We start from the raw sequence: 14,536 nt of genomic DNA, 5'->3' as shown, positions 1-14,536 counted from the left end.
GATCCAGTTGTCCTATACATGATGGTGTAAGAAATTTAACTGATCTGGATTCAGTTAAAGATGCACCTCATGCCCACTGTCCGATTACTGCAACTTCACCAACAATGGTTGAAAAAGAACAGGATTTGATTGCTACTGATGCAAGATTTACAATTAGGTATATTGCTAAATGGGTTGGTATCTCCATAGGAGCCACTCATACAATTCTCAGATGTGATTTAAAAATAACAAGATTGCATTTGTAAAAAATGCCATGCCACCGCATAAATACAACACTAAATAGTAATGGAGGAACACAATTTTTTTTGTTTCTATACAGATTGCCATAATGCATAGATCACTTACCTATCTGTTATTATCAGATTAGTACCTTCAGACAATAAGATTTTTAATTTTTTACTTTATGACATAGTGACTGAAAATCAATGATCCCCAGGGGCGGGGCCAATTTTGACCCCAGGGCTTTAATTTGAATAATCTTGCTAGAGGTTCACTACACAATGTTTAAAGCAAAATGTCTCACCTCTAGCCTTTGTCAATTCAAGAAGATGATTTTTTAAAGTTTTTACTATATACATGTAAGGAAAACCTATGACCCCCGGGGCGGGGCTAGTTTTGACAGTAGAGGCAAAATTTGAACAACTTTGGTGGAGTACCTATAGATGATATCATATACCAAATATCAAAGCTCTAAGCCTTGTACCTTCAGACAATAAGATTTTTTAATTTTTAACTATATGTACATAGTGAAAATCAATGACCCCCGGGGTGGAGCCAATTTTGACCCCAGGGCTATAATTTGTACAACCTGCTAGAGGTTCACTACACAATGTTTCATGCAAAATATCTAACCTCTAGCCTTTGTCAATTTAGAGAAGATGATTTCTTAAAGTTTTTACTATATACATATGAGGAAAACCTATGACCCCAAGGGCGGGGCTAGTTTTGACACTAGAGGCAAAATTTGAACAACTTTGGTAGACTACCTATAGATGATATCATATAACAAATATTAAAGCTCTAAGGCTTGTACCTTCAGACAATAAGATTTTTTGATTTTTTACTATATGTACATATTGAAAATCAATGACCCCCAGGGTGGAGCCAATTTTGACCCCAGGACTATAATTTGTACAATCTTGCTAAAGGTTCACTACACAATGTTCCATGCAAAATATCTAACCTCTAGCCTTTGTGAATTTAGAGAAGATGACTTTTTAAGTTTTTACAATATACACATATAAGAAAAACCTATGACCCCCCAGTGTTGGGCTGACTTTGACACTAGAGGCAAAATTTGAATAACTTTGGTAGAGTACCTATAGATAATAACACATACCAAATATCAAACCTCTAAGCCTGGTACCTTCAGACAAAAAGGTATTTTAAGTTTTTACTATATGTACATATAGTGAAAATCAATGACCCCGGGGTGGGGCCAATTTTCACCCCAGGGCTATAATTTGAACAATCTTGGTAGAGGTCTACCAGACAATGCCTTATGCAAAATATCTAAACTATAGGCCTTTTGGGTCTTTACAAGAAGATTTTTTTAATTTATTCTTATACTTACTTTTGGTTGCCATGGCAACCAGATTTCTGCATGGAATGAAATTCTTTGAACAACTTTGGAAGCCCTTCACCCAAGGATCAATCTGGCCAAGTTTGGTTTAAATTGGACTAGTGGTTTTTCACAAGAAGATTTTTTTAAGTTCACTATATAATCTATATAACACACAAACAAACAAACACACACACACAGGTGAATCGCTATATGCCACCGCATCGCAGATGCTGCGGTGGCATAAAAAGGATAAGCGCCAGATGGATACCCTATTACCTTACAAAAGAGGGTGAGAATCTCCAAACAAGGACCTTGACTTTGAAAAACTATGCATTTAAAGATTTACCCTTTGGTACGGCAATTTGAATAGCAGGTGCATATGTGTTTAACAGTAAGAAAAGGGGCGTAACTCTGTAAAAAAGTAACTCAGAGTTACAGGATATGTGTGCCCATATGTTACATGAGTTTTTATTTCTTAGACCATTTTTACTTGTTGTGTCTTATTACAATTTCCAGAAAGCTATTCACTAGCCATTTAGCTTAACCAAAAGGCCTATTGGATGACCATGAATGCATCTGTCTCAAGAACAAGATAAATATATATAAATATTACACACTAGGCTATAAACTTTTCAAAATTACTTACATGTGTGTATCTCCTTTTTGCAACTGTTTCCAATTCCTAAAATATAAAGTAAGTTTATAAGCATTAACTAGAAGTATAAGAGTAATACTAATCCCCATACATAAATCAATAAAAAATTTATACATATCATTTTTTCTCAAAATAATTATTTTCATTGTGAAAATTTAATGGTTTGTTCTAGTCACATTTTTTATCTTACCAACATCGTGTAAACATACAAATATATTCCATTATCTTAAAACATGCAATACGCTAAATTTCTGTATTTAGTGTATGAATTTTACAATTTCATTCATAAAAGTTAAATGGTGTAATCCAAGGCATGCAGTTTCATTCTATCATGATCTGACATGATGTCATTTTAACGCAGTTCATATTCATATTATGTGTTAAAGTGACATGATTTTAGGGTATGAGTAAAACTACTGGAAAAACCAGTTTGACATGCCTGAAAGATTTTTACACTAAAGAGAACTTTTAAAATAACCTAGAACTGAACAGTAAATTTAATTGACATGCCCGACAGAGTATTGTAAATAATAACTGTCTTTCACTGGACTTAAGCTGATCAGTCTTATTTATATATCTAAAGTCTTAATGTGTAAAGACAAATGATTTTACATTTGGATTTTGCAAAAAAAATAACAAGAAAAAGAAGCAACTAAATATTCATTTAAGGAATCTGTTTAGCACTCAAGTCTATATATATATATAACTTTTATATACATACAAGTTTAGTGGAAAAAATGAACATAGCCATATGTTTTATCGATTTACATGACAATTATTTATTAACTCAACTACAATTATAACAAGAATTTGTAACAGAGTTACCAACGTCCCCCGCCTCGGGGAAGTTTTTATATGAAGCATAAAATTGTGCTATTTCAAAAGATTTAGTTATGGATTTCAGGACTTTCAGTCCAAAATTATGATCAATGCTAGATCTGCAAATGCAACAGTAAATTTATTAAAGAAATACTAGTAAAATGAAACACGGAATTTAAAATTCTATCATGTTAACCTTTGACCTCTAAGTGTGACCTTGACCTTGGAGGTAGGGGTGCAGGTGTTGTGCATGACATATCTTCTTATATATATTACTATTTGTGCCAAGTATTTTCAAAATCCCTTGAACTATGTAGAAGTTATAGATCAGACACAAAATATACCCTATAAATCACTATGTCAATCTTTGACCTCTAAGTGTGACCTTGAAGGTAGGGACCCATGCTATTGTGATTATTTGTGCAAAGTATTTTTAAAATCCCAGGTTATGGACTGGACACAAAATATAACCTATAACAGACTATGTAAATCTTTGACCTCTACGTGTGACCTTCACCTTGGAGGTAGGGACACATGTGTTACGCATGACATATCATCTTATCATTGTGACTATTTGTGCCAAGTATTTTCAAAATCCCTTGATCTACGAAGAAGTTATAGACGGGACACAAAATAAACCATATAACAGACTCTGTTAACCTTTGACCTCTAAGTGTGACCTTGACCTTGGAGGTAGGGGTGCAGGTGTTGTACCTGACATATTGTCTTATTATTGTGACTATTTGTGCCAAGTTATTTCAAAATCCTGAAGAAGTACAAAATATACCCTAAAACAGACTATGTTAACTTTTGACCTCTAAGTGTGACCTTGAACTTGGAGGTAGGGATGCAGGTGTTGCGCATGACACATTGTCTTATTATAGTGACTATTTGTGGCAAGTATTTACAAAATCCTTTCATCTATAAAAAAGATATGGACCGAACACAAAATAAACCCTGTAATAGACTATGTTAATTTTTGACCTCCAAGTGTGACCTTGATCCTGGAGGTAGGTGACCGGTTGTTGCGCATGACACATCGTCTCATTATTGTGAACAATTGTGGCAAGTATTTATAAAGTCCCTTCAAAGATAAGAAAGTTATTGACCGGACACGACATATACCATCAAATAGACAATGTTGACCTTGAATGAGCAAATGCGACCTTGACCCTGGAGGTAGGGGTGTGGTTGTTGCGCATGACACAATGTCTTATTATAACAAACATTTGTGCCAAGTTATTTCAGATTCCTTTGATAAATAAAAAAGTTATGGACCGGACACAAAATATACCCTGTAATAGACTATGTTAATCTTTGACCTCCAAGTGTGACCTTGACCTTGCAGGTAGGTGACCGGTTGTTGCGCATGACACATCGTCTCATTATTGTGACTAATTGTGGCAAGTATTTACAAAATCCTTTGATCTATAAAAAAGTTATGGACCGGACACAAAATATACCCTTCGAAAAGGCGGGGGACAAAAAGAAATCTACCAATTTCACTAGACAACAAGGGTGCCATAGTCACAAAATACGCCCGTTTACGAAAGCTTTAGATGGAGATGGGGGCATTATGGATAAGTGTTATCTAGCAAGCAAGTTTTTATCCTTGGCACTGTGTTGTTAAATGAACCTTAAAACAAATCAGTAGGGAAGATAAAAAGTACATGTAATTGTAATTTAGGCCATTATTTTTTTATATTTCGGTTTACTGACCCGCCGACTCCGTATTTTGGGAAAATGAAAAAAAAAAAAAAAAATCTGCCCCCAAAAAACTTCAATGTTATCTTGAATTACGCCGCTAATAAAGTTAAGATGTTAATATTCTATTGGGATTTATATATCTCACCTATACGACTTTTCAAAGAAACATCAAGAAAATTTTTCACGGTAATAATTATGAAAGAATGTCTGTTAAATGGGTCAAGCCATTCTCACAGAATTATAATGAGGCTTTGATCATATTTCATCAATACAATTAAGGTGTCCAAATGCATAAAAATGTCAAAGAAAACAACTACAAAAAAACAAAAACAAACAAAAAAAAACACGCCAAATTACGTGTGCAATTTCATTCAAGGACAGAGCGATAGAAATCTGATGCAATTGACAAGATCAGTATTTTCAGATTTAACAAAAAAAAATTAGTCTTTAAAAGCTGATTGAATACAGGTTTTCAAACAAACAAAATAAAAAAATGCACTTACTATTTATAGATTTTTATGTCAATAATTGACCCGCTAATTATCCGATAAAAATATTTTCACAATGGGCAATAATTGAACATGTGTAATCTTCTATTGACAGTTTTTTTTTTAACTTCTGATCTATAAAGAAATGAGTGCAAGTCAGCTGAGTTTCGGCACCTTTGATGATTCAGATTACACAGCAGTGTGTAAACATCAAAGACCGACAGATTCTTTTGAAGGGCTGTTGGCTGGCTTGCCACTTGTCATAGGTCATCGTGTGTAGATTTCATGTGTGTTTTTAAACAATGGCAATGTGAGCAAAAGTTTTTTTTGTGTATTTAGACAATCTTTGGAAAAGACAATCGGCGATGTATTTAATTTCAATGCTCTAGTAAGTACTAGCTATGTATATGTATGCACCACATTTATAGTAATGAAAACCTTTTTTTTTTTTTTCCGGCCGCCGACCCTACCTTTTTTTGGAAAAAATCAGTAAACCAAAATATAAAAAACAAGAGCTGTCCGTAAGACAGCGCGCTCGACTTTTTTATTGCTTGCCAATAAAAAAAGTTTTTGCAGTAAAAGGCAATACAAGAATCTCTGTATTTTTAAAGTGAACTAGTTGTTTGATACCCTTGAATATTACAGCAATGTTTATATGACATAATTTATGGTAAAGTGAACAAGTGGATAGGAATGAATTTTTTTAGATTTTTTAAGTTTTTTAGTGCTTGCCTATAATACAAAACATTGACAGTTAAGGGCCATAATTCAAATAAAATCTTTGACAGAATTACCTTCTCCTGGACATGTTTGGGAATCATGATTGTAAACAAGTATTCCAACTTTCAAATTAATATCTCAAACAGTTCAGTCAAAAAGTGGACTGGTACTAAAAAACTTAACCAAGATTCTAAGTCGATAAAAGGCCTTAATTTTTAAAACAAATCCTTGACAGAGTTACCTTCTCTTGCGTACAGATGGGGGTAATGATGTGAAATAGCATTAAAAGTTTCAAAGCAATATCTCAAAGGGTTAAGGCAATAAGTGGATTTTACCCATATTCAATGTATTTTCTAAGTCAAAAAGGGGCATAATTCTGTCAAAAACCTTGACAGAGTTATGTCCTCTTGTCTGTTGATGAAGGTCGTGATGGTAAACAAGTATGGTCAGTTTCAAAGCAATACCTCCAATGGTTTTGAAATAAAGTGAGGTGGTACAAAAAACTTAACCAAGCTCAATACACTTTCTAAGTCAAAAAAGGGCCATAATTCTGTCAAAAACCTTGACAGAGTTATGTACTCTTGTCTGTAGATGGAGGTTATGATGGTGAACAAGTATGGTAAGTTTCAAAGCCATACTTGTAATACTTCTGAAATAAAGTGGGGTGGTACGAAAAACTTAACCAAGGTGTGACGCCGACGCCGACGCCGGGGCGAGTAGGATAGCTCCCCTTTTCATAGAAAAGTCGAGCTAAAAATTGGCCTTAATAACTAAAAAATTCTGATTTAAGATTTTATTCTAGGGAAATACATTTCATTACAATTCTTAATCTTTGAATGAGCTGAACTGATATTTACTTGAAAATTAAAATATAATTAAATTTCTATGGGAAAGTATTTACATTTGATAAGGTAATTACTGTATGATCTTTATGAACAAATACCAAGTCTACAGAACACCATAGTTATCACAGTTAAGAATCTTGACCAATGAATGAAACATGTGTAAATAAATGTTACATTCTATAGAACATACTCAAGTCCAAGAAAGAGGATTATTTTATGCCCTTTGATTAAATTCTATTTTTAGAATTGAAAGTGAAAGTAGATCAAGGGGAGTAATTGTGTAAGTCATTTATGAACAAAGTAATAACTTTGTTGTCGCCCTTTGATTAAATTCTATTTACAAAATCTGGATATTTCATCATCTTTAGTGACCTTGACCTTGTATATATTGATGTAAATTATATGTATCACAGCCATAGTCTTGATAATGACCATTTTGTGTTACAATCCCTCAATAAATGATGACTAAATGGTCCATATACACATCTTCATATTTTTATCTGAACTTTGACCTCTATGTGTGACCTTGACCTTGGCCGCAAGGACCTGAATCTTGCACGCGACACTCCGCCTCACAATGTGTGAACATTTGTGCCAAGTAATATTGAAATCCCTCTATACATGTGGAAGTTTGCTCCGGACAAGCATTTTTCAATGACCTCTGAGTGCGACCTTGACCTTTGACCTAGAGACCTGGTTCATGTGCGCGACACTGCTCCTCATAGTGGGTGAACATTTCTATTGAAAGTTTCATTAAAATCCCTCCATACATGTAGGAGATATGCTCCGGACAAAATTGGACGCCGCCCGCCCGACCGCCCGCCCGTCAGGGGCGTTCCCATAATACGTCCCGTTTTTCAAACGGGCGTATAAAAATCAAATAAAAAATAGCCCAAAAGAAATATTCCCTTAAGCAAATAAGTCGTTTGTTAACTTTCAAAAAGGGCACTACTATAGATGCTCTTGCAGATTTGACAGCTAGTAATTTAAATGAAACTGCCTACGTTTCCAAGAAATCACTATGAAGTTGACGAGCTGTCTATCATCAGGTTATCAGTAACTATACACAAGTAACCAAAACCTTTCTTTTTTCTTCCCCCCCCCCCCGCCTCAAAATAATCAATATTTTAAAAAAGTCTTCATTATTTATTCACATTTGCCATAAAACTTTAGTGTCTGTCTAATTAGGTTTTAATCTGAATTACAGTGCATTACTTAGAATCAATTGTTTCTAGCAAGGTTGCATATGCAATTCATAATAATAAAATTTATTAATTCCAACTAGACCAGGATTTTTATCTTACCAACATCATTTAAACATACAAATATATTCCATTATCTTAAAACATGCAATACGCTAAACTTCAATTTGGATTTTGCAAAAAAATAAAAAGAAATACTTCTTAAGATGCCTTTAGTACAACCTTATAGAAATACATAAATATACTAACAAGCACATATGTTTTTACATGCCTATCAGTTTATGTTGTTTTGACTTTATCTATAATGCAAAAAACAATTGAGCCGCGTCATGACAAAACCAACATAGTCCTTTTGCGACGAGCATGGATCCAGACCAGCCTGCGCATCCGCGCAGTCTGATCAGGATCCATGCTGTTCGCTTACCAACCCTATTACAAGTAGAGAAACTGATAGCGAACAGCATGGATCCTCATCAGACTGCGCGAATGCGCAGGCTGGTCTTGATCCATGCTTGTCGCAAACTCACTATGTTGGATTTGTCGTAACCCGGCTCAATTTATTACCTCTGGGCTAAACAGTTCTTTGAAATCCCGTGAGAACGCCCTCTCTGGACCAGATATTACCCTGAAAGTAGAATAATATCAGTGATTATTTCAGTGTTTCTTTCCCTGTATTTTACAGCCCAATAAAGGCTGTTTCCCCTAGCACAAAAAACGTTTATTTTCCCCTAAAAACCTGTAAAAAAACAAACAGTAAAAATTCATAGATTAATTAATCAGTGGGTGAACACAAACCCACAAAAAAACATTAGACTTAATGTCTAAGATCATCATTAGGAAACTTCCTTAGCCCAAGTATCAAACCCAGCGACCCCTAGACTACAAATGCCTTCCTCTCACCATTGGGCTATGTGGGCAGACAACTTATAAAGATAGCAACTTAATGATCATCAGGGTTTACATTTTTATCTGAGGCAACAGATGCTCCAAAGAAAACAACCAATTTTGCCAAGGGTCAAGGCTGACACTTTAATATACAGGATGAAAATACAACCGATTTGAGCAGCATTTTAACCAATGGTTTGGATCGCCAATCGGTTAATAATGAAAACCCTGGATCATACCTGTGAAGTTTGGTTGAAATTTGTCATGTGAAAGAAAATAAGGTAAGAAATGGTTTGCTTAATAAATTACTAACACTGCTGAAATGTCTAAACAATTCATCATTTTGGAATACCCCTTAGGCCACAGAAAATTAATTTTTAGACTCTCATCCTCGCCCGCCCGTATCAAAATCTTTCCGCTCAAAAATAATTTATTTTCATAAAAAAAAATTGTTAATTTCGCAGACGTCTGTGAACGAAAATTCGTCCGAAAATCGTGGTCCAATATTCGCGTGACGAACGCATAAAAATCAGACTGAGGTTTACAGCGTCTAGTGATCAAGATTTTAAATACATTCGTTTTCGATCAGTAAAATTGTCAAAATGTTCGTCATATGTGAAATATATGATGCAGTAAACAAAAAAACATAGCTACAAAAATGTAAAAGATGATTGTAAGTAACAAATCTTACAACATTTAGTATTATTCTCATTAAAATATAGATTTAAACACTTTTGTTTATTCATACATTTCTGTTTTTTCAGGTCTTTAAAGTGATGGATAAAATAAATTATAAATTATAAATTCCACCCACCCGCCCCAATTATTTCTTGAAACCTGGATGAGAGTCTAAAGATTAATTTTCTATGGCCTTAATTTGCTATTTTCAGTGGAATATGAAAGTGAGATTATGCCCATGCAAGGGTATAAATGAGTGAAGAAGTGAATGTCAAAATAAATTTTCATCTTGTCATAATTCTTTTTAATACAAAAATTTATTTCACATTAACAATATACAATGCATGGATTCAAACAAAATTTTCGTAAATATCCATTAGAATTTACCTGTAACGTTCATTTCATGAAAAGAATGGGGCAGTTTTTTTTTTATATTTTTGGCAGATTTAATTTTTATTCTAAACATATTAACAGTCAATCTTTTGAAATATATTGTCAGTTCAGCTCAACTTGACTATGAAAATATCAACATAATGTCACTTTAACATACTTATTGCTTATTGATAAGTTTCAAAAACCTGTGACTGTGGAAACTTTGGAAATTAAGAACAATTTCAACCCAGCATCACAGTGACTTTGATTTTATAACCACAAAATCAATAGGTGTCATTTGGCCTTGGGTAATGTCACTACCGATTTAAACACGCATCTTTTTTTTTCAAGTTAACGATCAAATAAGAATTCAACACAAGTATCACCGTTACCTTGACCTTTGACCTCAAAATCAACTGTGATCATCTACTGGCCATGGGTTATGTCCCCATCAAGTTACATAAACCATGGCTTACCATCTCACTCACAAACATAAAGATGGACAACCCAATAGCAGTTTACTCCTCACTTTTTAAAAGGGTGCATTAAACTTATGATGAAAACACTTTCAAATTAAAAATAGAAAATAGATTTTTATTATTTATTATTTATTTATGTACTCTGAAAAAGGCTGTTCAGCCGAAACGTTGCTATATTTAAGAGAATTTTAAGAATTTGCAGTTGACTGCTTATTATTCTCTATTTAGTCTTATACATTTGTAAGGACTGATGTTTATTCCTTTACATCGTTCTTTTCTAACTTATTTTTTTTTCATTTTAGAAATAAAATGTATTTTATATTTACCTTTTCCAGAACATAATCTTTCAGTTCCTTAAGATCTGCAACTTTTTGTACATTCCAAAGAAAGCCGGCCGTGTCGTTCTTCTTCATACGACAGGCGACCTAAAATTGAAAAAAGTTCTGAAAATTCTGTAATTAAAACATAGCAAACCAGTGGATCATTGACCCTAAAGTTGCTCACCTGAGGACCTGTTGTACTTGCCATAACTAAATCTATTCAGCAGCAAAAAAAAATATTTTTTTTTTTTTTTTATAAATCATGGTTCTAGGAGTCTATTAGTTGTCATAGCTAGGGCTGTGTATTGTCAGGGTAGAGGCGATACGATACGATTCAGAGGAGCAATATGCAAACTAGTTTGTGATACACCACTGAATGAGTAAATAGTTAAAATGTTTCATGTCAAACTATCATCTTACATAAGACTTTATCATCCAGCCATTCAAATATATAGCAGAACTTATTTACAAGGGAAACTTTGATATCATACTTCTTTAAAAGTGAACATTTAAGTAGTACTCAAAAAAATATTCCTAGAATACGAACAATTAGATTTTTATTTTAGTTTTATTTTAAATATATATTAACATGTTGTACAAAAAGATCAGGTTAAATAGAACAGGTAAAAATGTCTCGCTGAACTCAAACAAGAACAGTTTTAAAATAATAACTAACTAGACAATATCTAAGACATTACATTTTTAAAGTTTAAGTTTATGTCATCGTATCAATACATGTACTTTTTTAAATTCAGTTCAATAAGTAGAATTAAATATTCATTGCATTTATTAATGTAACCCTACAAATAAACTTTACAATTGATTAATTTTTCGGTAATTTCCTTGTGTTGAAGTTAATGAGAGCGAAACTTCTTGTTGCTAGCTTTAACATAGATGTTTATTTACGGATATGTAACATTTTTCGGATACGCTATGAAAATACGCTTATTATTTTAACAAGAGCTGTCGGAAGGACAGCACGCTCGACTATTCTAAGTGCTTGATAGTGAAAGAGCCTTGATAATGTAAAATTTTTTAAGTTCACAAAAGGGCTAATTTTTATTTATAAATTCATTTTATGGGCCTTAAAGAGAGTCTAATTATACAGTATTGGCTTGACTATTCGGAAGGTAATGTCACAAGGGTGTTTTATTGAGTATAATAATACTAATTACCTATGAATACATAAATTTGACAGAAAAGGTACAAAGGCTTGTTATTAAGATGTTTTATCAAGTAAATCACTGCTTTATTATTATGAATGCATAAAATTGTCCCCAAAAAGGCACAAACCCTTCAGTAGTTATTGAGATAACAGCTAACCATGAATTTCTAAGTTGAAAAAGGGGAGAAAAATCAGCCTAAATGCAAGACAGAATTATGGATCTTTGTCAGTGACCTACAATTATGATCCTAAATGCATATGTGAAGTTTTAAATAAATATCTTTTATAGTTATTAAGATATGTAAAACTTGCATGTAAACATTAACCAAGAGACTAAGTAGAAAAGGGGATATGAATCAGCCTTAATGCAAGATAGAGTTATGGAACTTGGTCAGTGACATACAATAATGACCCTTCAATTATGACCCTAAGTGCATGTGTAAAGTTTCAAGTAAATATCTTTGAAGACCTTTAACCTTTAACAAAAATTTCTAAGTTTCAAAGGGGCAAATAATTCTGCAAATATTGCAGGCAGAGTTATGCAATTTTTCAAACTGATGTACATTTGTTACTACAAAAAAGTATTTTAAATTTCGATTGAATATCTCAAGCATTAATTGAGATATTTGACTTTACAAAAAAACTTTAACCAAAATTTTGTAAGTTCCAAAGGGGCATAATTCTGTCAATAGTGTAGGCAGAGTTATCCAACTTGTCAATCTGATGTACCTTGTTACTATAAATAAGTATTGTAAGTTTCAGTTGAATATCTCAAGCAATAATTGAGATATTTGACTTTACAAAAAACTTTAACCAAAATTTCTAAGTTAAAAAGGGGCATAATTCTGTCAATATTGTAGACAGAGTTATCCAACTTGTCAACCTGATGTACCTTGTTACTATAAATAAGTATTGTAAGTTTCAATTGAATATCTCAAGTAATAATTGAGATATTTGTCTTTACAAAAAACTTTAACCAACGCAGACGCCGACGCGGACGCTGACGCCGACGCCGACGCTGGGGCGACTACAATAGCTCTCATATTCTTCGAATAGTCGAGCTAAAAAGGTATGTTTTATAAGCTAAATAATATAGGATTTAAGGCAAAACATATATCAGAATTTCTCTTTTAGTTACGATAACAAAAAAAATGTGAATCTGGCGATACAAAGGCATGCGAATATTCGAGTCCGAAATTCATGACAGATTTGTGATGTACAGACAGTTTAGACATTCGTTACAGCCCTAGTCATAGCGACAAAATTTTTCAACATAGGAAGAAAATAAAGGGATGTGCATAATCTCCAGACTGTCATCTACCCATATTTCAAGTTTCATAAAAATATTTTCAATACTTTTATGACATCACAGCATCCAGTTTTGTGGACGGACAGATGGACAGAATTGAAAGCCAAGGTCATTTATGAAATGTCAGTCTCATCAACTTGAATGTCTATCCTCAAGGATTGTTGTGTCCAAGTATACAGACAATTCACTACTTAATAACTAAGCTTTATCCATTTTTGGTACACATTTTGTGATATTTTCTAAGTTAAAAATCAGGCACAAAATATGTCAAACTTAACTGTCAGAAACTTTTTTATTTTGCATTGATATGTCATGTTTGTCCAGGAATTAATAATTTCCATATACAAATAAATTTTACTGCCAATCATAGCCAAAAAAAAAATAGTGAAAATTTAATAATTTCACCTTTAATGTCAAGGTCATTTAAAAGTCAAGGTCAATGTTAGTTTGATTTTCATACAGACAGTTGTAATATGGCATTGCTTTGATGTGCACAGTTTCAAGTTTCTCTACCAGTTCCCAAGATGGGACAGTTATCACGATAAATGTAAACAATAATTTACAAATGATTTTACGTAATAAAAGAGGTTACCTCTGCGATATCCCGCCAGTTCTCTTCTCTTAATTCTGTTGATATTAGTGGCGTCAATAACCAGTACATACCATCATTGATATCTTCAACCAGTTCACAGGACCTAGCTGCAAAAACAAGCAAAATATATGTAATTCATGCCAAATAAACACAAGGTCTATTCATCTCCTTACATACACGTAAGAACTACTTTTGAACCATATCTTTTCTAATTAACAGAAGGGTCTGTAACATGATACTATGTAGGACAATTTATCATATAAATTACCATTGGAGAGATCTCATGTTTAAAAAGAAAAGAGAAAACAACATCACACGCAGTATTAATGCTCATCTATTAAAAATTCTCAGTTATAAAGGTGTATTACTCCAAATATATTCAGAATTATGCCCCTTGTAAAAAACTGCACCTTGCCATGATAAGCAAGTAATCCAAGTTTAATGTTGATAACTTAAAAATATTTGAAAACTGGACTACATTAATGTTTTTGCACAGCGACAATTTCAACAACAACAATGCTGCAGCAATCATAATTGCTGGATTTTTTACTTTGAAACAGAAAACTTATTACATCGTTATTTTGGAATAATCAGAAAGTAATTAGTAAGTAAATTTTACTTTATTATTGCAAGATTAAACTTAATGGCTTTTTATCAAATACCCATGCCGCTTTTGTTACTCCGTAAAAATGGTATTCCTTGGATGTGCAAAATTTTTGTTATACAAACACAGCAT

At 33.1% G+C, this 14,536-nt stretch overlaps 2 protein-coding genes across 2 annotated transcripts in view; one reads left to right on the top strand and one right to left on the bottom strand.

Annotated features, from left to right (window-relative positions):
• Positions 1 to 14,536, top strand: part of LOC132738572 (octopressin receptor-like) — a 122,513-nt gene that overhangs the window by 65,686 nt on the left and 42,291 nt on the right. The gene's annotated exons all lie outside the window — the stretch shown is intronic.
• LOC132738561 (leucine-rich PPR motif-containing protein, mitochondrial-like) overlaps positions 1 to 14,536 on the bottom strand; it is an 87,653-nt gene that overhangs the window by 40,029 nt on the left and 33,088 nt on the right. The window contains exons 17-21 of the mRNA XM_060726070.1: positions 13,801 to 13,907; positions 10,741 to 10,839; positions 8,901 to 8,923; positions 8,565 to 8,625; positions 2,211 to 2,246 (exon numbers count right to left, since the gene is read on the bottom strand). Coding sequence (XP_060582053.1) covers positions 2,211 to 2,246; positions 8,565 to 8,625; positions 8,901 to 8,923; positions 10,741 to 10,839; positions 13,801 to 13,907 — 326 coding nt within the window. The remainder of the gene's footprint in view (positions 1 to 2,210; positions 2,247 to 8,564; positions 8,626 to 8,900; positions 8,924 to 10,740; positions 10,840 to 13,800; positions 13,908 to 14,536) is intronic.

The sequence above is a fragment of the Ruditapes philippinarum genome, unplaced genomic scaffold (genome assembly GCF_026571515.1).
Source record: "Ruditapes philippinarum isolate M1 unplaced genomic scaffold, ASM2657151v2 ctg298_1_1_1_1, whole genome shotgun sequence".
Classification (NCBI taxonomy): Eukaryota; Metazoa; Mollusca; class Bivalvia; order Venerida; family Veneridae; genus Ruditapes; species Ruditapes philippinarum.
This window is presented reverse-complemented; position numbering and strand designations above follow the sequence as displayed.